We start from the raw sequence: 21,766 nt of genomic DNA, 5'->3' as shown, positions 1-21,766 counted from the left end.
TCTGTGATGAGTCGGTTGACTTTGTCCTCTTTCTCCTTTTGGCTGACGGAGGACGGAAGACGCAACGCCGCAGAGAAACGGAAGTTCTCCCTCACAGTCAGAGTTCCCATCACCACATCATCCTGATAGGGGTTGGGGGAGAGAGAGAGAGAGAGAGAGAGAGAGAGAGAGAGAGAGAGAGAGAGAGAGAGAGAGAGAGAGAGAGAGAGAGAGAGAGAGAGAGAGAGAGAGAGAGAGAGAGAGGGGAGGGAGAGAGAGAGAGAGAGGAGAGAGACAGAGAGAGAGACCAGATTCTCGTAACTATAGTCTGGTCACTGGTGTGTGTGTGTGTGTGTGTGTGTGTGTGTGTGTGTGTGTGTGTGTGTGTGTGTGTGTGTGTGTGTGTGTGTGTGTGTGTGTGTGTGTGTGTGTGTGTGTGTGTGTGTCCCACCTGGACCACGTATCCTGAGAGACATTTGAAGTTGGGAGGTTGAGGAGCTCCGTCTATCAACACCTCTCCAGCCAGACCTGCTGGGTCCTTCCTGGCTGCCAGCACATCCAGAAACCTACACACAACACATCCACAACCTTTACACAACTATAACACAACCCCAACCTTTACACAACGACAAACTTTACACAACTATAATAGAACCTTTCCAACCTTTACACAACTATAATACAACCCCAACCTTTACACAACGACAAACTTTACACAACTATAATAGAACCTTTCCAACCTTTACACAACTATAATACAACCCCAACCCCAACCTTTCCACAACTATAATACAACCCCAACCATCACACATCTATAATTCAACCCCAACCTTTACACAACTACAATACAACTCAACCCCAACCTTTACACAACTATAATACAATTCAACCCCAACCTTTACACAACTATAATACAACCCCAACCACAACCGTAATACAAACGTTTTTTAAGCGACCACATCACAACCATTCGTCATAATGTTAGCTCACAACGTTCAATGAGAGTCACAGGTTTATCAGCTGGAAATGTCACTTACGATGACTTCCCACTTCCTGTGGCCCCCATGATAGCGTTCAGCCCTGGTTTCATCAGACCGCTGTAGAGACAGGAAACAAACGTCTGTTAGTGCTGAGCTGGACAACAGATCTGATGCTCCAGCAGATGCTCTCCAAGAGAACGGTTGGCAGTTGGTTATTTTTCCAAACCTTCTATATGATAATGATTCTAATATAATAAGAATATATGTTATTTAGCTGAGGCTTACCGTTCTCTTGGAGGTTATTTAAATTACAATAATTACTCCAGTCTAAATAAAACCATTAAAAAACTTCACCAAGGATCATTATTTAAATTGTTTTAAATAGTTGTGGGTTGAAAAGTATGTGTAGACCGATGCCTATTTGGGCATCGATTTAGGTAGGGCTCGTGGCAAAAGGTCAAGCTGATTGAGTTGATGCTGTCAGTGAAAAGCGTCTACAATATGTGCAGATAATGCATCTCGAGTATAGTCTACGATGTCGCAACAAGAAGAAGGGGAGGGGTGTATGGTGAAGATCTGGGGCATCTCTTTCCAGAATGCACTCAGCTCTCCTAAAATGCACTCAGCTCTCCTAAAATGCACCCAGCTCTCCTAAAATGCACTCAGCTCTCCTAAAATGCACCCAGCTCTCCTAAAATGCACTCAGCTCTCCTAAAATGCACCCAGCTCTCCTAAAATGCACCCAGCTCTCCTAAAATGCACTCAGCTCTCCTAAAATGCACTCAGCTCTCCTAAAATGCACTCAGCTCTCCTAAAATGCACTCAGCTCTCCTAAAATGCACTCAGCTCTCCTAAAATGCACCCAGCTCTCCTAAAATGCACCCAGCTCTCCTAAAATGCACCCAGCTCTCCTAAAATGCACCCAGCTCTCCTAAAATGCACTCAGCTCTCCTAAAATGCACTCAGCTCTCCTAAAATGCACCCAGCTCTCCTAAAATGCACCCAGCTCTCCTAAAAAGCACCCAGCTCTCCTAAAATGCACCCAGCTCTCCTAAAATGCACTCAGCTCTCCTAAAATGCACCCAGCTCTCCTAAAATGCACTCAGCTCTCCTAAAATGCACTCAGCGGTCTTCCACCAATTCTTGCGAATTCATTGTTTCATTGTGTGAATTGTTTGCTCTTTAATTGCTTAAAAAAAAAGGTTTTTATCAAGTCTCCATGACATATGTCACGACTAGTAAATGTGTTAATTTCCGTCATTTGCATTCATTTCTGTTAACGCACGCATTTAAATTACAGTAATTTACCGGGTTCTCATTCTCGGATTGGCAACATTGTAACGTTCACAACCTGCTACACTTTTGAGAAACAAGTTAATTTATTTCTTTATTTTTTTTCCATAACCATTACAAGTGTTGTCATTCCCCCCCCCCTCCATGTGTTGCAATGAGAACGTGTTTCCTTTGTCCTGGTAATGTTGAGGGAGCCCGTGCGCCTGAGCACAGAAGTAGCCCAATCATGCAGTCAGAGTCATACTACTCTGGGCTCCGGCGACTTCGACCACTTCAGATTCTCCATCCCATTAAAACTTTTTCAGGAGTAGAAGACCATTTGGGGGTTTTATTGGACAGGTGATGAAATACACATTATTCAACAAACAAAAAATGTGATATATTTCAACAAATCGAAAAAGAATGCCCGGCAAGTGATATATCTGCCACCCTCGTGACAGTCTCCGCCCCCCATAGAATGCCCGGCAGTCTCCGCCCCCCAATAGAATGCCCGGCAGTCTCCGCCCCCAATAGAATGCCCGGCAGTCTCCGCCCCCCAACCCGGAATGCAATAGTCCCGGCAGTCTCCGCCCCCATAGAATGCCCGGCATCGAATGCCCGGCAGTCTCCGCCCCCCAATAGAATGCCCGGCAGTCTCCGCCCCCATAGAATGCCCGACAGTCTCCGCCCCCCATAGAATGCTCTGTCTCCGCCCCCCCGGCAAAGAATGCCCGGCAGTCTCCGCCCCCATGCCCGCCACAGTCTCCGCCAGAATGCCCGGTCTCTGCCACCCTATAGAATCTCCTGCAGTCTCCGCCCCCATAGAATGCCCGGTCAGTCTCCCGCCCCCATAGAATGCCCGGCAGTCTCCGCCCCCCATAGAATGCCCGGCAGTCTCCGCCCCCCCTATAGAATGCCCGGCAAGTCTCCGCCCCCCCGGCAGTATAGAATGCCCGGCAGTCTCCGCCCCCATAGAATGCCCGGCCCCCCATAGAATGCAGTCTCTGCCACCCTATAGAATGCGTGAGTCTCTGCCACCCTATAGAATGCGTGACAGTCTGCCACCCTATAGAATGCGTGAGTCTCTGCCACCCTATAGAATGCGTGACAGTCTGCCACCCTATAGAATGCGTGAGTCTCTGCCACCCTATAGAATGCGTGTGACAGAATGCTGAAAGGATCTTGTTTATAGAATGCTGCAGTCTGGAATGCGTTTGCCACCCTATAGAATGCAGTCTCTGGTTTGTATAGAATGCGTGACAGTCTCTGCCACCCTATAGAATGCGTGCAGTCCACCCAATTGAAAAGAATGCGTGAGTCTCTGCCACCCTATAGAATGCCAGTCTTCCACCCTATAGAATAACACTAGAAATAATACAGGCCACCCTATAGAATGCCTCTCTGCCACAAGAATGCTGTCACTGAATGCTGTTAAAGAATGCGTGACAGTCTGCCACCCTATAGAATGTGAGTCTAAAGAATGTGTGACAGTCTAAAGGATCTTGTTTATTGTTTAAATGACATGTGAATGCGTGATCCGGTAGCTTGCTGTGTGTGTTGGTTTCTAATGGTCGTCATGTCTGCGTTAGTTAATTGTACCGTTTATTGTGCTGCACATTTTCTTCTGTTTCGCTTGAATGCTGTTTTCATTTCTATTATGACTCCATTTGTTTTCAGATTTTTACACTAATAAAAAAAAAGGTATTTGTCTTTTATTTCCATAATTTACTACAATCCACCAGGATTAACAAATAAATATATTTATATTTTGATTTTAATCAATCATTTTGTCCAAAATGATTTCACCTGAATTTGACCCTGGAAAAATGAGAAATATATTTTTCCTTAAACTTTTAAGCAATTAACATAATGAGAGCAGTAATTATATTTTAATTTCAGTAGCTAAATAAGGAGGTAGGCATATCAGTTCCAGCTAAAGCAATGGAATATTTTGTGCTTCACTACTTCGTACAGTAGTAGGTGGTGGCAGTACATCAATCGGTGTAGTTAAAACCTTGGATTAGAATCTGTGCCTCACGCGCAAGCAATATTCCATACTGCAGTTGGGACAGAGTGCCTGGTAAACTACACAACCCACATAGCTGAAAAACAACCACAGTTAACACAATTTATTTTTTAAAGATTTGACTGCTAAACAGTAGTCCCTGTTCTCCTTCATTCTTGTTTTACTTTGGTAAGTAACGGCAGATTGTTGGGGAGAAGAACACCAAGGAAAGATTTGCTAGCCATCTTAACTGGGTAATTTTAGCTAGCTATGTTAGCGGGGTAATTTTAGCTAGCTATGTTAGCGGGGAAATTTTAGCTAGCTATGTTAGCGGGGTAATTTTAGCTAGCTATGTTAGGTAATTTTAGCTAGCTATGTTAACTGGGTAATTTTAGCTAGCTATGTTAACTGGGAAATTTTAGCTAGCTATGTTAACTGGGTAATTTTAGCTAGCTATGTTAACTGGGAAATTTTAGCTAGCTATGTTAGCGGGGAAATTTTAGCTAGCTATGTTAGCGGGGAAATTTTAGCTAGCTATGTTAGCGGGGAAATTTTAGATAGCTATGTTAACGGGGTAATTTTAGCTAGCTATGTTAACGGGGTAATTTTAGCTAGCTATGTTAGCGGGGAAATTTTAGCTAGCTATGTTAACTGGGTAATTTTAGCTAGCTATGTTAACGGGGAAATTTTAGCTAGCTATGTTAGCGGGGAAATTTTAGCTAGCTATGTTAGCGGGGAAATTTTAGCTAGCTATGTTAGCGGGGAAATTTTAACTAGCTATGTTAGCGGGGAAATTTTAACTAGCTATGTTAGCGGGGTAATTTTAGCTAGCTATGTTAGCGGGGAAATTTTTGCTAGCTATGTTAGCGGGGAAATTTTAGCTAGCTAGCTTAGCTGGGCAATTTTAGCTAGCTAGCTAACGTTAGCTCACTGGCTAATCCTCCATGGACATGGTACATTTATATTTGTATCGGTTATAGGCGTTGGTGTTAGCTAGCTAGCTACAATTTAGATTTATGTTTAGTAAATTATAGTGTGTGTGTGTGTGTGTGTGAGTGAGAGAGAGTGAAAGTGAGATGACTACAATAACTTCACAAAACATTGTAATGTCAACGTTGTCATGCTAACTATGTGTGTATCTGTGTGTGAGAGATAGATAGTGAGATGGTACATGAATAAAACCATAAATTAGGCTAATTCTTGAAACGTGTACACCCCAATGGATGTGAAGATCTTCTTGATTCAGAGATCCTTGTGTATTTTGCATATGACAATACCATTAATGTTGCCTAACCCTGCTCCCCCTCAACACTCATTCTGACATTACAATTCTTTAATTTTCTAGCTTAGGTCGGAACAAAGGAAACAATTAGAGAGTGGCAGGGTAGCCTAGTGGTTAGAGTGTAGAGGCGGCAGGGTAGCCTAGTGGTTAGAGTGTAGAGGCGGTATGGTAGCCTAGTGGTTAGAGTGTAGAGGCGGCAGGGTAGCCTAGTGGTTAGAGTGTAGAGGCGGCAGGGTAGCCTAGTGGTTAGAGTGTAGAGGTGGTATGGTAGCCTAGTGGTTAGAGTGTAGCGGCGGTATCGTAGCCTAGTGGTTAGAGTGTAGCGGCGGTATGGTAGCCTAGTGGTTAGAGCGTTGGACTAGTAACTGTAAGGTTGCGAGTTCAAACCCCCGAGCTGACAAGGTACAAATCTGTCGTTCTGCCCCTGAACAGGCAGTTAACCCACTGTTCCTAGGCCGTCATTGAAATGAATAATATGTTCTTAACTGACTTGCCTGGTTAAATAAAGGTAAAATAAAAAAAATGAAAAATTAAAAGTTATCCAGCCTGCGGACAAAGAATATAAAAAGACTCTGCTTTGCTGTATAGCTCTCTCAGTCTGTCTGCCAGACTGCTGAGGGGCAACATAGTCAACGTACTTTCTAGCCTTAGGAAAACGGTTAATCAGTTCCTGAAACACGTCAATGGCCTGATGCCTCTACGGCAGCGCTTGGCTACTCAGTTACCGGTGACCTATTCTGCTACATTAAATCCCTACTCATTGACAGTAAGTTGTGTGCAAAATGTTGGATACTCTGATCTTCAATGTTCATAGATTCCTACTAACTAGCTTGTTAAGAGCTAGGTTTGTACTAGCTTTGCTGATGATGATGAATGTTTTTTCTCTGTATTCCCAAAGGTACATGCTATTCAGCTGTCCATGAGTGTCTGATCTTACACTCTAAGAAAAAAAAGGTGGTACAGTATCTATAACATAAAGAACCCTTTTTGGTTCCAGGTAGAATCATTTTGGGTTCCATGTAGAACCCTTTCCACAGAGGGTTCCACATGGAACCCAAAACGGTTCTCCCTGGAACCAAAAAACGGTTGTCCTATGGGGAAGGCCGGAAAACTGCTTTGAAAGCCTTTTTTCTCAGAGTGTAGCGTAAATAGATCCAACTGAAATAGAACCGCTTCTAATAAAAATATACGATTGTAAAGCAAATCAAATCCTATTTTAACTCAGCTTTTTTTTTCAAGTGCAAAACTGTCGTGTCCTGATTCAACAGAATGTAAAGTTTCTCTCATTTCTCTCTAGCTCTTTCTCCCTGTCGCTATACTTCAACAGAATGTAAAGTATCTCTCATTTCTCTCGCTCTTCAATAGCTCTTTTTCCCTGTCGCTAGCTCTTTCTCCCTGTCGCTATACAGAATGTCAACAGAATGTAAAGTATCTCTCATTTCTCTCTAAGCTCTTTCTCCCTGTCGCTATACTTCAACAGAATGTAAAGTTTCTCATTTCTCTCATTTTCTCCCTGTCTATACTTCAACAGCTCTTTCTCCTCTTTCTCCCTGTCGCTATACTTCAACAGAATGTAAAGTTTCTCTCATTTCTCTCTAAGCTCTTTCTCCCTGTCGCTATACTTCAACAGAATGTAAAGTTTCTCTCATTTCTCTCTATGCTCTTTCTCCCTGTCGCTATACTTCAACAGAATGTAAAGTATCTCTCATTTCTCTCTAGCTCTTTCTCCCTCTTACTTCAACAGAATGTAAAGTATCTCTCATTTCTCTCTAGCTCTTTCTCCCTGTCGCTATACTTCAACAGAATGTAAAGTTCTCTCATTTCTCTCTAGCTCTTTCTCCCTGTCGCTATACTTCAACAGAATGTAAAGTATCTCTCATTTCTCTCTAGCTCTTTCTCCCTGTCGCTATACTTCAACAGAATGTAAAGTTTCTCTCATTTCTCTCTAGCTCTTTCTCCCTCTCGCTATACTTCAACAGAATGTAAAGTTTCTCTCATTTCTCTCTACTCTCAACAGAATGTAAAGTTTCTCTCATTTCTCTCTAGCTCTTTCTCCCTGTCGCTATACTTCAACAGAATGTAAAGTTTCTCTCATTTCTCTCTAAGCTCTTTCTCCCTGTCGCTATACTTCAACAGAATGTAAAGTTTCTCTCATTTCTCTCTAAGCTCTTTCTCCCTGTCGCTATAGTAACACCAGGTGGTTAAAGCGCACTCAAACACGTGCACGATTGCAGAGGAGAGGAAGGTATTTGACAATTACACCCATTTACAACAGCGTTTGTTGCAGGTTTCACATGACAGACATAACTTTTGAGCAGTAATATTTTATTATCTCTTTATTGCTTCTTTACTCACACTTACATTTCTGCATGTAACGTCTGTCCTGGACAATGTCCTCAGGATTATGGAGAGGTGTGTTTATAAAAAAGTTGTTAGAATATTACAACATGTTTTAAGGATTAAGCAAAACTTTATATGGACATTGGAGATAATATAAGACAAAATCTGGGAAACTAGGCCTGGTATTCATAGCCGACTTTGAAAAGGCTTTTTGATAAAGTACGGCTGGAATTGATTTAAAAACATTTCTGGAATATTTACATTTTGGAAAATCTCTTATATAAATGGGTTAAAGTGATGTACAGTAACACCAGGTGGTTAAAGTGATGTACAGTAACACCAGGTGGTTAAAGTGATGTACAGTAACACCAGGTGGTTAAAGTGATGTACAGTAACACCAGGTGGTTAAAGTGATGTACAGTAACACCAGGTGGTTAAAGTGATGTATAGTACCACCAGGTGGTTAAAGTGATGTACAGTAACACCAGGTGGTTAAAGTGATGTATAGTACCACCAGGTGGTTAAAGTGATGTACAGTAAAAGTGATGTACACACCAGGTGGTTAAAGTGATGTATAGTAACACCAGGTGGTTAAAGTGATGTACAGTAACACCAGGTGGTTAAAGTGATGTACAGTAACACCAGGTGGTTAAAGTGATGTACAGTAACACCAGGTGGTTAAAGTGATGTACAGTAACACCAGGTGGTTAAAGTGATGTAACACCAGTAACACCAGGTGGTTAAAGTGATGTACAGTAACACCAGGTGGTTAAAGTGATGTACAGTAACACCAGGTGGTTAAAGTGATGTACAGTAACACCAGGTGGTTAAAGTGATGTACAGTAACACCAGGTGGTTAAAGTGATGTATAGTAACACCAGGTGGTTAAAGTGATGTATAGTAACACCAGGTGGTTAAAGTGATGTACAGTAACACCAGGTGGTTAAAGTGATGTATAGTAACACCAGGTGGTTAAAGTGATGTATAGTACCACCAGGTGGTTAAAGTGATGTATAGTAACACCAGGTGTAAAATAGTAAATAATGGCTACTTCTCAGAAAGTATAAACTGTCAAGAGGAGTAAAACAAGGTTGTCCACTATCGGCATATATATTTATTATGGCCATCGAAAAGTGATCTAACAATAATATCAGGGTTTAAAAACAAAAAAGGTGTCAAACGCTGACGATTCACGTTTTCTTTCAAATCCGAAATTTGTCTCCCTGCACATTCTCATAGAGGATCGATATTTTTTCTAAGCTCTCTGAATTAAAATCGAATTATGATATTACGTATGGGATCACAATTATTATTATTTTTTTTTTACATTACCCTGTAGTTTACCAATAAAATGGACTGACGGGGATGTGGACAAATCCTGAAATAAACAAATTCTCACTGCGATACATTTGAATAAAAAGTTAGCCAAATTAGATCCATGGTAGTGAAAATGTAAAGGACAACACCTGTCTATTTTGTGGAAAAATTGCCCTGATGAATTATTTAGTCATATCCCAGTTTACCTATTTACTTATGGCCCTGTCTACCACTTGTTTTTTTATTTTATGAGCAAAATAATATTCCACTTTATTTGAGTGGCAAGCCAGACAGTCCTTCTGTAGCTCAGTTGGTAGAGCATGGCGCTTGTAACGCCAGGGTAGTGGGTTCGATCCCGGGACCACCCATACGTAGAATGTATGCACACATGACTGTAAGTCGCTTTGGATAAAAGAGTCTGCTAAATGGCATATTATTTTTATTTTTAAAATTAAACAGGCTTATTTATATAATGAATACGGAGGGCAGAAATAATTAAATATGAAAGCATTAGACATTAGTCACTAAAGGCTTCAGTCATACAAAAGCTATACATAGATCCAAACTGGTTCTCTAGCAGATTAGTAAGAATTTCTCACCCCATGTTCAATAACAGCCCTTTTCCTTTTATTCAGATTACAATCTCTCACTTCCCGGTTATTTGAAAACATAATTATCTCCAAAATATCACTTTTTTTTTTAAACATAAAGCTGGTTGCAATTTCAGTTTAATCCAGCAGAAAATACAGAACAAATATGAGAAGAAATATTGTGGTTAAACTCAAATATACTAATTGATTAAAAACAAACATTATTTTTAGATTACATTTTTTAGAAACGGAATACTTTTTGTAAATTATATCATAAATAGGACTGGTGGAATTATGTAAAAAAAAAAACACATGGAAATGTCCGCTCTATCCAAAATTACAATCAAATGGTTGCAGCATTACATCAAAAATTGAAGATGCAAGTGAAAGAGGAGAAGGTAAAAGGACTTGTCTTCATTAAAATACCAAAATTGTCTGAATTAAATTGTGATAAATAAAAAAAGAATACCAGTTTCATTTAAGGACCAACATTTTGGTCCTTAAATGCTGCGCAGTACAGGAGATTGTTGATGTAGCGATTCCATGGCAACATGGAACTGATACACAAAACAACGATTCAAAACTTTTAGATTTTCCAATTATTATGAAACACTCTTGCAACCGATATAGATGAAGGATGGGGCTGGATGGTGTTCAGAGATAGATGGGAGGGGTTGAGGAGAGCTGAAGGATGGGACTGGATGGTGTTCAGAGATAGATGGGAGGGGTTGAGGAGAGCTGAAGGATGGGACTGGATGGTGTTCAGAGATAGATGGGAGGGGTTGAGGAGAGCTGAAGGATGGGACTGGATGGTGTTCAGAGATAGATGGGAGGGGTTGAGGGGAACTGAAGGATGGGACTGGATGGTGTTTAGAGATAGATGGGAGGGGTTGAGGGTAGCTGAAGGATGGGACTGGATGGTGTTCAGAGATAGATGGGAGGGGTTGAGGGGAACTGAAGGATGGGACTGGATGGTGTTTAGAGATAGATGGGAGGGGTTGAGGGTAGCTGAAGGATGGGACTGGATGGTGTTCAGAGATAGATGGGAGGGGTTGAGGAGAGCTGAAGGATGGGTCTGGATGGTGTTCAGAGATAGATGGGAGGGGTTGAGGGGAGCTGAAGGACTGGATGGTGGTCAGAGATAGATGGGAGGGGTTGAGGGTAGCTGAAGGACTGGATGGTGGTCAGAGATAGATGGGAGGGGTTGAGGGGAGCTGAAGGACTGGATGGTGTTCAGAGATAGATGGGAGGGGTTGAGGAGAGCTGAAGGATGGGACTGGATGGTGTTCAGAGATAGATGGGAGGGGTTGAGGAGAGCTGAAGGGACTGGATGGTGTTTAGAGATAGATGGGAGGGGTTGAGGGTAGCTGAAGGATGGGACTGGATGGTGTTCAGAGATAGATGGGAGGGGTTGAGGGTAGCTGAAGGACTGGATGGTGTTCAGAGATAGATGGGAGGGGTTGAGGGTAGCTGAAGGACTGGATGGTGGTCAGAGATAGATGGGAGGGCTTGAGGGTAGCTGAAGGACTGGATGGTGGTCAGAGATAGATGGGAGGGGTTGAGGGTAGCTGAAGGACTGGATGGTGGTCAGAGATAGATGGGAGGGGTTGATGTAGGGAGTATATAATGGGGTATATCAGCTGATGTTCACCTCTCACACACACTATAGTTAATAATTACACACAGCAGCTCAACAAGAAAAAAAAACGCAGCTGGTTATATGACTATGTTATGCCTACTGTACACACACAGACTGCTCTCTCTTACGCAACACACACACACACACGATCACTCAGGTGAGGGGTCAACACCGACAGCACAACACCTACAGTTTCTAAAATGGAATCCACCTCAATTAATTAATTGGAGATAATTTGGAAACATCCAACAGTTGACAGTGAATGTCAGAGTTAAAACGAAGCCATGAGGTCAAAGGAATTGTCCGTAGAGCTCCGAGACAGGATTGTGTCGAGGCACAGATCTGGGGAAGGGTACCAAATCATTTCCGCAGCATTCAAGGTCTCCAAGAACAGTGGCCTCTTCTTAAATGAAACAAGTTTGGAACCACTGTGTCACGCCTTGGTCATTGTATCTTGTGTTTTTGTTATATGTTTGGGTAGGCCAGGGTGTGACATGGGTTTATATGTTGTATTTCGTATTAGGGTTTGTATTAATTGGGAGTGTGTATTATTAGGGGTGTGTCTAGTTAGGCTTGGTTGCCTGAGGCGATTCCTAATTGGAGTCAGCTGATTCTAGTTGTCTCGGATTGGGAACCGCATTTAGGTAGCCTGAGTGCGCGTTGTATTTCGTGGGTGATTGTACCTGTCTTTGTGTTAGTCACCAGATAGGCTGTATTAGTTTCATTCGTTTGTTGTTTTCTTCTTTCTTCTTCTTTCTTCATGTACCGTATTTAGCTTCATTAAAAGTCATGAGTAACCTACACGCTGCATTTCGGTCTGACTTTCTACAAACAACAGAGGAAGATCATTACAGAATCACCCACCACGATTCACAGACCGAGCAGCGTGTGAACTGGCAGGAGCTAAAGGAGGACGCTATGGACGGCAGAAGAAGGGATTATACGACGTGGGAAGAAATCGACAGGTGGGCGGCCGACCCAGAGCGAGTGCAGGAGCCCGCCTGGGATTCCCTACAGCAATGCGAAGAGGGCTATACACGTATGGAATCGAGAAGGAAAGCATTGCTATACAGAGCGAAAACTGAAGGTAACAGGGGAAAGCGCAGAGAGAGAGTGGCTGAGTCAGGAAACAGACCTGAGCCTACTCTCCCTGTTAATCGTGAAGAGCAGTTGCAATGGGAGAGAATGCATCATTTGGAGATTTGGACATGGGAGGAGGAATTAGACGGTCAAGGACCCTGGGAGCAGCCGGGAGAATATAATTTCCTCCCAAGGAGGAAATAGAGGCAGCTAAAGCGGAGAGGCGTATGTATGAGGAGGCAGCACGGCGACGCGGTTGGAAACCGGAAAAACAGCCCCAAAAAATTATTGGGGGGGAACTAGAAGGGAGAATAGTTATGCCAGGTAGGAAACCTGCGCATACTCCCTGTGCTCACCGTTGGGCTAGAGAGACCGGGCAGGCACAGTGTTATGCTATGGAGCGCACGGTGTTTCCAGTGCGGGTGCAGAGCCAGCTGCGACTCATACCAGCCCTTCCTATTGGCCGGGCTAGAGTGGGCATCAAGCCAGGTAAGCTTGGGCAGGCTCGGTGCTCAAGAGCTCCAGTGCGCCTGCACGGTCCGGTCTATCCAGAGCCACCTCTACACACCAGTCCTCCGGTAGCAGCTCCCCGCACCAGGCTTCCTGTGCGTGTCCTCGCACCAGTACCACCAGTTCCAGCACCACGCACCAGGCCTCCAGTGCGCCTCGCCTGTTTAGCGCAGCCAGAGCTTTTCTCCTCTCCTGCGCTGCCGGAGTCTCCTGTCTGTCCAGCGCCACCAGTGCTCCCAGTCGGCCCAGCGCGTCCAGTACGCATCGCCTGTTCAGCACAGCCAGTGCTTTTCTCCCCTCCTGCGCTGCCGGAGTCTCCCGCTTGTTTAGCGCAACCAGAGCTGTTCTCTTCTCCTGCGCTATCGGAGTCTCCCGCTTGTTTAGCGCAACCAGAGCTGTTCTCCTCTCCTGCACTGCCGGAGTCTCCTGTCTGTCCAGCGCCACCAGTGCTCCCAGTCGGCCCAGCGCGTCCAGTGCGCCTCGCCTGTTCAGCGCAGCCAGAGCCTTTCTCCTCTCCTGCGCTGCCGGAGTCTCCTGGCTGCCCAGCGCCGCCAGTCGGCCCAGCGTCACCAGTCTGCCAGGATCCGCCAGAAGTGCCAGTCTGCCAGGATCCGCCAGAAGTGCCAGTCTACCAAAATCTTCTAGATCGGCCAGACAACCTTAATCATCCAGGTCCACCAGCCAGCCAGGATTTACCGGAGCCTACTACCTGCCTGAGCTTCCTCTCAGTACTGAGCTTCCTCTCAGTACTAGGCTCCCTCTCAGTACTAGGCTCCATCTCTGTACTAGCTTCCCTTTCAGTACCGGGCTTCCCCTCAGTACCGGGCTGCTTCGGTCCCGGGCTGCCCCTCTGTCCCGAGCTGCCCCTCTGTCCCGAGCTGCCCCTCTGTCCCGAGCTGCCCCTCTGTCCCGAGCTGCCCCTCTGTCCCGAGCTGCCCCTCTGTCCCGAGCTGCCCCTCAGTTATGTGGGGATCAGGGTGAGGACTATTAGGCCATGGTCGGCGGAGAAGGTGGATTATCCTAGGACGCGTAGGGGAGGAACTAGGACATTTATGGAGTGGGGTCCACGTCCCGAGCCAGAACCGCCACCATGGACAGACGCCCACCCGGACCCTCCCTATGCTCTTGAGGTGCGTCCCGGAGCCCGCACCTTGGGGGGGGGGGGTTCTGTCACGCCTTGGTCATTGTATCTTGTGTTTTTGTTATATGTTTGGGTAGGCCAGGGTGTGACATGGGTTTATATGTTGTATTTCGTATTAGGGTTTGTATTAATTGGGAGTGTGTATTATTAGGGGTGTGTCTAGTTAGGCTTGGCTGCCTGAGGCGATTCCTAATTGGAGTCAGCTGATTCTAGTTGTCTCGGATTGGGAACCGTATTTAGGTAGCCTGAGTGCACGTTGTATTTCGTGGGTGATTGTACCTGTCTTTGTGTTAGTCACCAGATAGGCTGTATTAGTTTCATTCGTTTGTTGTTTTCTTCTTCCGTTATTTCATGTACCGTATTTAGCTTCATTAAAAGTCATGAGTAACCTACACGCTGCATTTCGGTCTGACTTTCTACAAACAACAGACGAAGATCATTACACACTGACTTTCGTACAGCTGGCCGCCCGGCCAAACTGAGAAATAGGGGGAGAAGAGTCATGATCAGGGAGGTGACCAAGAACCCGATGGTCACTCTGACAGAGCTCCAGAGTTCCCCTGTGGAGATGGGAGAACTTTCCAGAAGGACAAACATCTCTGTAGCATTCCACCAATCAGGTCTTTACGGTAGAGTGGTTAACGGAAGCCGCTCCTCAAGAAAAGGCACATCACAGCCCGCTTGGAGTTTGCCAAAAGGCACCCAAAGACTCTCAGACTATGAGAAACAAGATTCTCTGGTCTGATGAAACCAAGATTTAACTCTTTGGCCTGAACGCCAAGCATCACATCTGGAGGAAACCTGGCACCATCCCTACGGTGAAGCATGGTGGTGGTAGAATCATGCTGCTGGGACTGGGAGACTAGTCAGGACCTCAGAATGGGGCGAAGGTTCACCTTCCAACAGAACAACGACCCTAAGCACACAGCCAAGACAACGCAGGAGTGGTTTCGGGACACATCTCTAAATGTCCTTGAGTGGCCTAGCCAGAGCCTGGACATGAAACCCGATCAATCTCTGGAGAGACCTGAAAATAGCTGTGCAGCAACGCTCCTCATCCATCCTGAAAGAGCTTGAGAGGATCTGCAGAGAAGAATGGGTTTACCAAGCTTGTAGCGTCATACCCAAGAAGACTCGAGGCTGTAATCGCTGCCAAAGGTGCTTCAACAAAGTACTGAGTAAACGGTCGGAATACTTACGTAAATGTGATATTTCTAAGAACCTGTTTTTGCTTTGTCATTATGGGGTATTGTGATGTCATTATGGGGGTATTGTGATCTCATTATGGGGTATTGTGATCTCATTACTTTCTGGAGGCACTGTTTAATTTCTTCTTGTATCTTTCCTCATGCTCTCCTCCTCTCAACTTCTTTCCTTCCCTTGTGGACTTCAGCTTTATGTGACCAGGTGGAAAAAAAACACATTTCCAAGCCAAACCTCCATATCATAACCACTAATCGCTACACACAGCCTACGTCGTTGGCATAGTTTACATAGTAAACCCGCTACAATTATGGAGTACAGGTCACAGTCAGCAGCAAGCAGTTTATCAGATATGTTGGCGGGTCCCGGTGGCAATACATTTATAAAACTAAAAGCTTACCTTGACTTGGAAGAGTTCTAGTGTCGGATAGCCATAGCCAGCTAGCTAACATGACATCCTTCTTTATTTGAGCCGGGTGTTTGAGTAGGCTAAACTAGCTAGCTTAATTTGAAACTAGCTAAGCAAGTGAAAACATTTTTTTTTACTATGAAATATAGCTAGCTCTCCCACTCTTTTTCTCTCTCTTGCTTCTCCTTAGTTTTTGAAAAGAATAAATTATTCAAAACTGTTAAAACTATTGTCTTTCTCTCTCTTTGAGTTAACTAATCATCACATTTGACGCACTGCAGTGCTAGCTAGTTGTAGCTTATGCTTTCGGTCCTAGATTCGTTCTCTGGTCCTTTTGATTGGGTGGACATGTCAGTTCATGCTCTGATAGGTTGGAGGATGTCCTCTGGAAGTTGTCCTAATTACTGTGTAAGTCTATGAAAGAGGGTGAGAATCATGAGCCTCATAGGTTTTGTATTGAAGTCAATGTACCCAGAGGAAAATGGAAGCAAGCCGTCCTCTGGCTACACCATGGTGCTACCCTACAGAGTGCTGTTGAGGCTACTATAGACCTTCAATGCAAAACAGTGCGTTTTAGTATTTGGTGATGTGAATATATTTAGTATAGTTTATCTAAAGTTTCAGTACAGTAATAGTAACACCCACTGGGACACACACCTACTCCCTGCTCCCATGGTGACCTGCTGGAAGACACGCCTACTCCCAGCTCCCATGGTGACCTGCTGGAAGACACGCCTACTCCCAGCTCCCCCTCTCCAGTCTCCCATGGTGAAATGCTGGGAGACACACCTCCTCCCAGCTCCCATGGTGACCTGCTGGGAGACACGCCTACTTCCAGCTCCCATGGTGACCCGCTGGGAGACACGCCTACTCCCAGCTCCCATGGTGACCCGCTGGGAGACACCTCCTCCCAGCTCCCATGGTGACCCGCTGGGAGACACCTCCTCCCAGCTCCCATGGTGACCCGCTGGGAGACACGCCTACTCCCAGCTCCCATGGTGACCCGCTGGGAGACACGCCTACTCCCAGCTCCCATGGTGACCCGCTGGGAGACACGCCTACTCCCAGCTCCCATGGTGACCCGCTGGGAGACACGCCTATTCCCAGCTCCCATGGTGACCTGCTGGAAGACACGCCTACTCCCAGCTCCCCCTCTCGACGTGACTCCCAATGGATCAACATGGGAGATTGTTTGTTGTTACATGTTGAAAGTAACTTCCTTAAATAAGATAATGGATTTATGAAAGCAGGGGGTTTCAGGATAGTAATGGCCCATGACCCCAACGTGTGTGTAAGTGTATGTGCATGTGTATGTGTGTGTCCTCCTGCTGAGCCTCTGAACCAGTCCCTTTCCTTCCTCTGATTCAATAGGTATTATTTAGGAAATGTCTGGGTTTAATATTATTTAGGTTAGAGTGTGTGTGTGTGTGTGTGTGTGTGTCTCCTCCTGCTGGTCTCCTGAACCTGCTTCCTTCCTCTGATACAGAAGGTAATATTTTGTGTTTGATCTGAGTTGTCATGTACGTCCCCTCCTCCCCAGGTGAAGTCGCTTCACACACACAGTAGCACAACACATACGTTGGGTCATTTAGCAGACGCTCTCATCTAGAGCCACTTAGTGAGTATAGAATTCAACCATAGAATTCTAGTCTCCCCATTATAATAGGATCAGAAAGCAGACTGACATGGTTCCTCTGTAAAGACTACAGTCTATAGTAAATTGATATGGTAGGGGTGGTATACAGAAGATAGTCCTATTTGGTAAAAGACCAAGTCCATATTATAGCTAGAACAGCTCAAATAAGCAGAGAGAAACGACAGGTGTGATGGTGCTTTGCTGGTGACGCTGTCACTGATTTATGTAGAATTCAAGGCACACTTAACCAGCACGGCTACCACAGCATTGTGCAGGGACACGCCATCCCATCTGGTTTGGGCTTATTGGGACTATCAGTTGTTTTTCAACAGGACAATGACCCAACATTGATGGAATGCTGCATCAGATGACCTGGCCTCCACAATCACCCGACCTCAAAACAATTGAGATTGTTTGGGACGAGTTGGACAGCAGAGTGCTCAAATGCTCAGCATATGTGGGAACTCTTTCAAGACTATTGGAAAAGCATTCCAGGTGAAGCTGGTTGAGAGAATGCCAAGTGTGCAAAGCTGTCATCAAGGCAAATGGTGGCTACTTTGAAGAATCTCAAACATTAAAACAAATATGTTTAACACTAGGGTTTAGGGTTGCTACATGATTCCATATGTGTTATTTCATAGTGTTGATGTCTTCACTATTATTCCACAATGTAGAAAATATTAAAAATATAGAAAAACCCTTGAATGAGTAAGTGTGTCAAAACTTTTGACTGGTACTGTATATTATATAGATATATAGATATATAGATATATAGATATATAGATATAGGCCTGATTAAATCTCAACAACCGTGTCTAGTCGACTTACTTCAGATCTATGAGAATGTCTTTGGTGGTGGTCTTCCTCTTGATACACAGACAGCCGCTCCTCTGCGTCACCTTATAGTGGATGTTATGGAAACTAACGGTTGAACCTTGAAGGGACTTGGCGGTACCGGTAGACTCATATTTAGGAGTCCCGTTAGTTTTGGTGTCCTCCATCTGGCTGTTTAACGGCTCCGACATTCTGACGGTGCTCTCCTATTAGGGAAATAATTATAGGGACATGTCCTGTCAGAAATGAGGCTGCGAGGTAGCCTGTGGGAATAATTATAGGGACATGTCAGTCAGAAATGAGACAGAGAGGTAGCCTGTGGGAATAATTATAGGGACATGTCCTGTCAGAAATGAGACAGAGAGGTAGCCTGTGGGAATAATTATAGGGACATGTCCTGTCAGAAATGAGACAGCGAGGTAGCGTGTGGGAATAAATACGACGGGTGTATTTGGCTGGTTTCTTTCTGCAACAGTAAAGTGATATCATGTAAACATTGCCTATTGCTCTCTACCGTTCCCGTCTTTAAGTTAAACAACTGTAACATCTATTCACATTAATTCATTATCGTTCAAAAACAAACATTTTCATGCGCTAGTAATTGTTCAAACAAAAATAGGCTACATATTTATCGTCACTTACCCTGCGCCTGTAACGGAAAGTTGCCGCTAAACTACGAACGTTACTCTGTGTCAACGAATGTAATCCTCCTTGCGGTGGACTTTGTACTGTGTGTTGTCTAACCTATCTGGAGAGAGACTATGTATGTGTTTACAGCCCTGCGGTGCGGTCAGAGTTTGATAAGAGGAAACCGCTACATAACAGGAGGACAGCGGCTGGATATATATCACCTCCCAAATGACGCCCTATTCCCTATACACAGTGTAAACCCCAATGTGCTGTCAATGCTCCATTTTTTTGTGGGGGGGGAGAGGATAACTGTTAATATATCTGAGTACAGGTTACTAAAAGTGATTTTGTAGTCAATATTCAAACTGATAAGCTTTTTTGCATAAGTTTGGACATTTTGAATGACGCCCCCACTAAGCCACGCCTCCAATATAATTTCCACATGCCTGAATTTGTTAGTGACAGAGCTAGATTTCCACATGCCTGAATTTGTTAGTGACAGAGCTAGATTTCCACATGACTGAGATTTGTTAGTGACAGAGCTAGATTTCCACATGACTGAGATTTGTTAGTGACAGAGCTAGATTTCCACATGACTGAGATTTGTTAGTGACAGAGCTAGATTTCCACATGCCTGAATTTGTTAGGGAATGTGGTGCCATTTGGAATTTATGACCGGACCACATGTACCCACCTCTGGCAGGCCGTAAAATGGGATTGAATAATTCCCTTTTATAGCGAGGGTTTTGTAACAAGAAATATAGGCTGTGTTTCTTAACTACACGCGTTGTCGACCTAACGCCCTGGACCAGAGCTACCTTAAATAAGGGTTACACCTTATTACGCACACACACATACACACACACACACATGCACGCATGCACGCACACACACACACACACACACACACACACACACACACACACACACACACACACACACACACACACACACACACACGCACACACACACACACACACACACACACACACACACACACACACACACACACACACAGACAAATGCACACACACACACACACACACACACACACACACACACACACACACACACACACACACACACACACACACACACACACACACACACACACACACACACACACACACACACACACACACGTACACGTACGCACACGCACACGCACACGCACACGCACACACACACACACACACACACACACACACACACACACAGTGACACCTGTTTATGGCTGGAGTTCATGACCTCTCACATAAAATCCCATTGTGTGTGTGGCCGTGCAGCACCAGGTCCTCTTATGTCAAATGTTGTACACGTGTTATCTGGTAGATTGTCTGTATCAAGAGAGAGAGTTTGTTCAATGTACCAAGGGCGTGGACAGACTCTTCCTTTTGTTAACTATCTATCTGAATGTGTATTCTTGTATTATATTCCCTATGTAGTGCACTACTTTTGACCAGGGCCCATTGGCATTATATTCCATATGTAGTGCACTACTTTTGACCAGGGCCCATTGGCATTATATTCCATATGTAGTGCACTACTTTTGACCAGGGCCCATTGGCATTATATTCCATATGTAGTGCACTACTTTTGACCAGGGCACATAGGGACTTTCCAGGGCCAAAGGAAGGGCCCAACATCGTAAAGTACAGTTACACAACCTCAATAATAATAAATAATAATAATCTCTACCATTGAGCCACTAGAGGGTGCTATATATCTATCCAGCTCACCACCAGAGAAAGATTGAGATATAAGATTTAGATATTTTGTCAGATGTTTCTATGGAATACTGAAGTATAAATACAAGCATTTCATAAGTGTCAAAGGATATTATTGACTATCACACCAATTGAACCGCTCTCCTTGAAATTCTTGATGATCCGATAAATGGTTGATTTAGGTGCTGACTTACTGGCAGCAATGTCCTTGCCTGTGAAGCCCTTTTTGTGCAAAGCAATGATGTTTCCTTGCAGGTAACCATGGTTGACAGAGGAAGAACAATGATTCCAAGCACCACCCTCCTTTTGATGCTTCCAGTCTGTTATTCCAACTGAATCCGCATGACTGAGTGATCTCTACTCATTCAAGGGTTTTCTTTTTCATTACTATGTTCTACACTGTGGAATAATAGAAGACATCAAAACAATGAAATAACACATATGGAATCATGTAGAAACCAAAAAAAGTGTTAAACAAATCAATTTTTTAAAATATATTTGAGATTCTTCAAAGTAGCCACCCTTTGCCTTGATGACATATTTGCACACTCTTGGCATTCTCTCAGCAGTTTTGGACATAATATGGACTTGGTCTTTTACCAAATAGGACTATCTTCTGTATACCATTCCTATCATATCAATTTACTAGAGGCTGTAGTCTTTACAGAGGAACCACATCATATAATTATTTGATCTGATAGGGCTAGCTTCTGTATACCAACCCTACTTTGTCACAACACAACTGATTTGCTCAAACACATTAAGAAGGAAAGAAATTGCACAAATTAACTTTTAACAAAGCACACCTGTTAACTGAAATGCATTCCAGATGACTACCTCATGAAGCTGGTTGAGAGAATGCCAAGAGTGTGCTAAGCTGTCATCAAGGTAAAGGGTGGCTACTTTGAAGAATCTAAAATATATTTTTGATTTGTTAAATACTTTTTTGGTTACTACGTGATTCCATATGTGTTGTTTCATAGTTTAATGTCTTCAGCATGATTCTACAATTGTCATGTATTGTCATATTATGTCTTGTTCCTGTTCTTTCTCTTCACTCTGTCTCCCTCTGCTGGTCGTATTAGGTTACCTTCTCTTCCTCTCCTTCTCCCAGCTGTTCCTCATCTTCTCTAACTACCTCATTCACCCTTTTCCCACCGGTTCTCTCCCTCTGATTAGGTCTCTATTTCTC

At 44.1% G+C, this 21,766-nt stretch overlaps 1 protein-coding gene across 1 annotated transcript in view; it reads right to left on the bottom strand.

The window, feature by feature from the left end:
- LOC124008304 (broad substrate specificity ATP-binding cassette transporter ABCG2-like) overlaps positions 1-19,046 on the bottom strand; it is a 37,567-nt gene extending 18,521 nt beyond the window's left edge. Inside the window, exons 1-5 of the mRNA XM_046319471.1 lie at positions 18,860-19,046; positions 18,212-18,423; positions 1,017-1,076; positions 431-545; positions 1-122 (exon numbers count right to left, since the gene is read on the bottom strand). The exon at positions 1-122 is cut by the window's left edge and continues 31 nt beyond it. Of these exons, the coding sequence (XP_046175427.1) occupies positions 1-122; positions 431-545; positions 1,017-1,076; positions 18,212-18,408 (494 nt within the window). The 5' untranslated portion in view covers positions 18,409-18,423; positions 18,860-19,046. The remainder of the gene's footprint in view (positions 123-430; positions 546-1,016; positions 1,077-18,211; positions 18,424-18,859) is intronic.
- Positions 19,047-21,766: the final 2,720 nt, after the last annotated feature.

Source organism: Oncorhynchus gorbuscha, linkage group LG21 (assembly GCF_021184085.1).
Source record: "Oncorhynchus gorbuscha isolate QuinsamMale2020 ecotype Even-year linkage group LG21, OgorEven_v1.0, whole genome shotgun sequence".
Taxonomy (NCBI): Eukaryota; Metazoa; Chordata; class Actinopteri; order Salmoniformes; family Salmonidae; genus Oncorhynchus; species Oncorhynchus gorbuscha.
The sequence above is the reverse complement of the archived record's forward strand: the minus strand, read 5'-3'. Positions and strand labels throughout refer to the sequence as shown.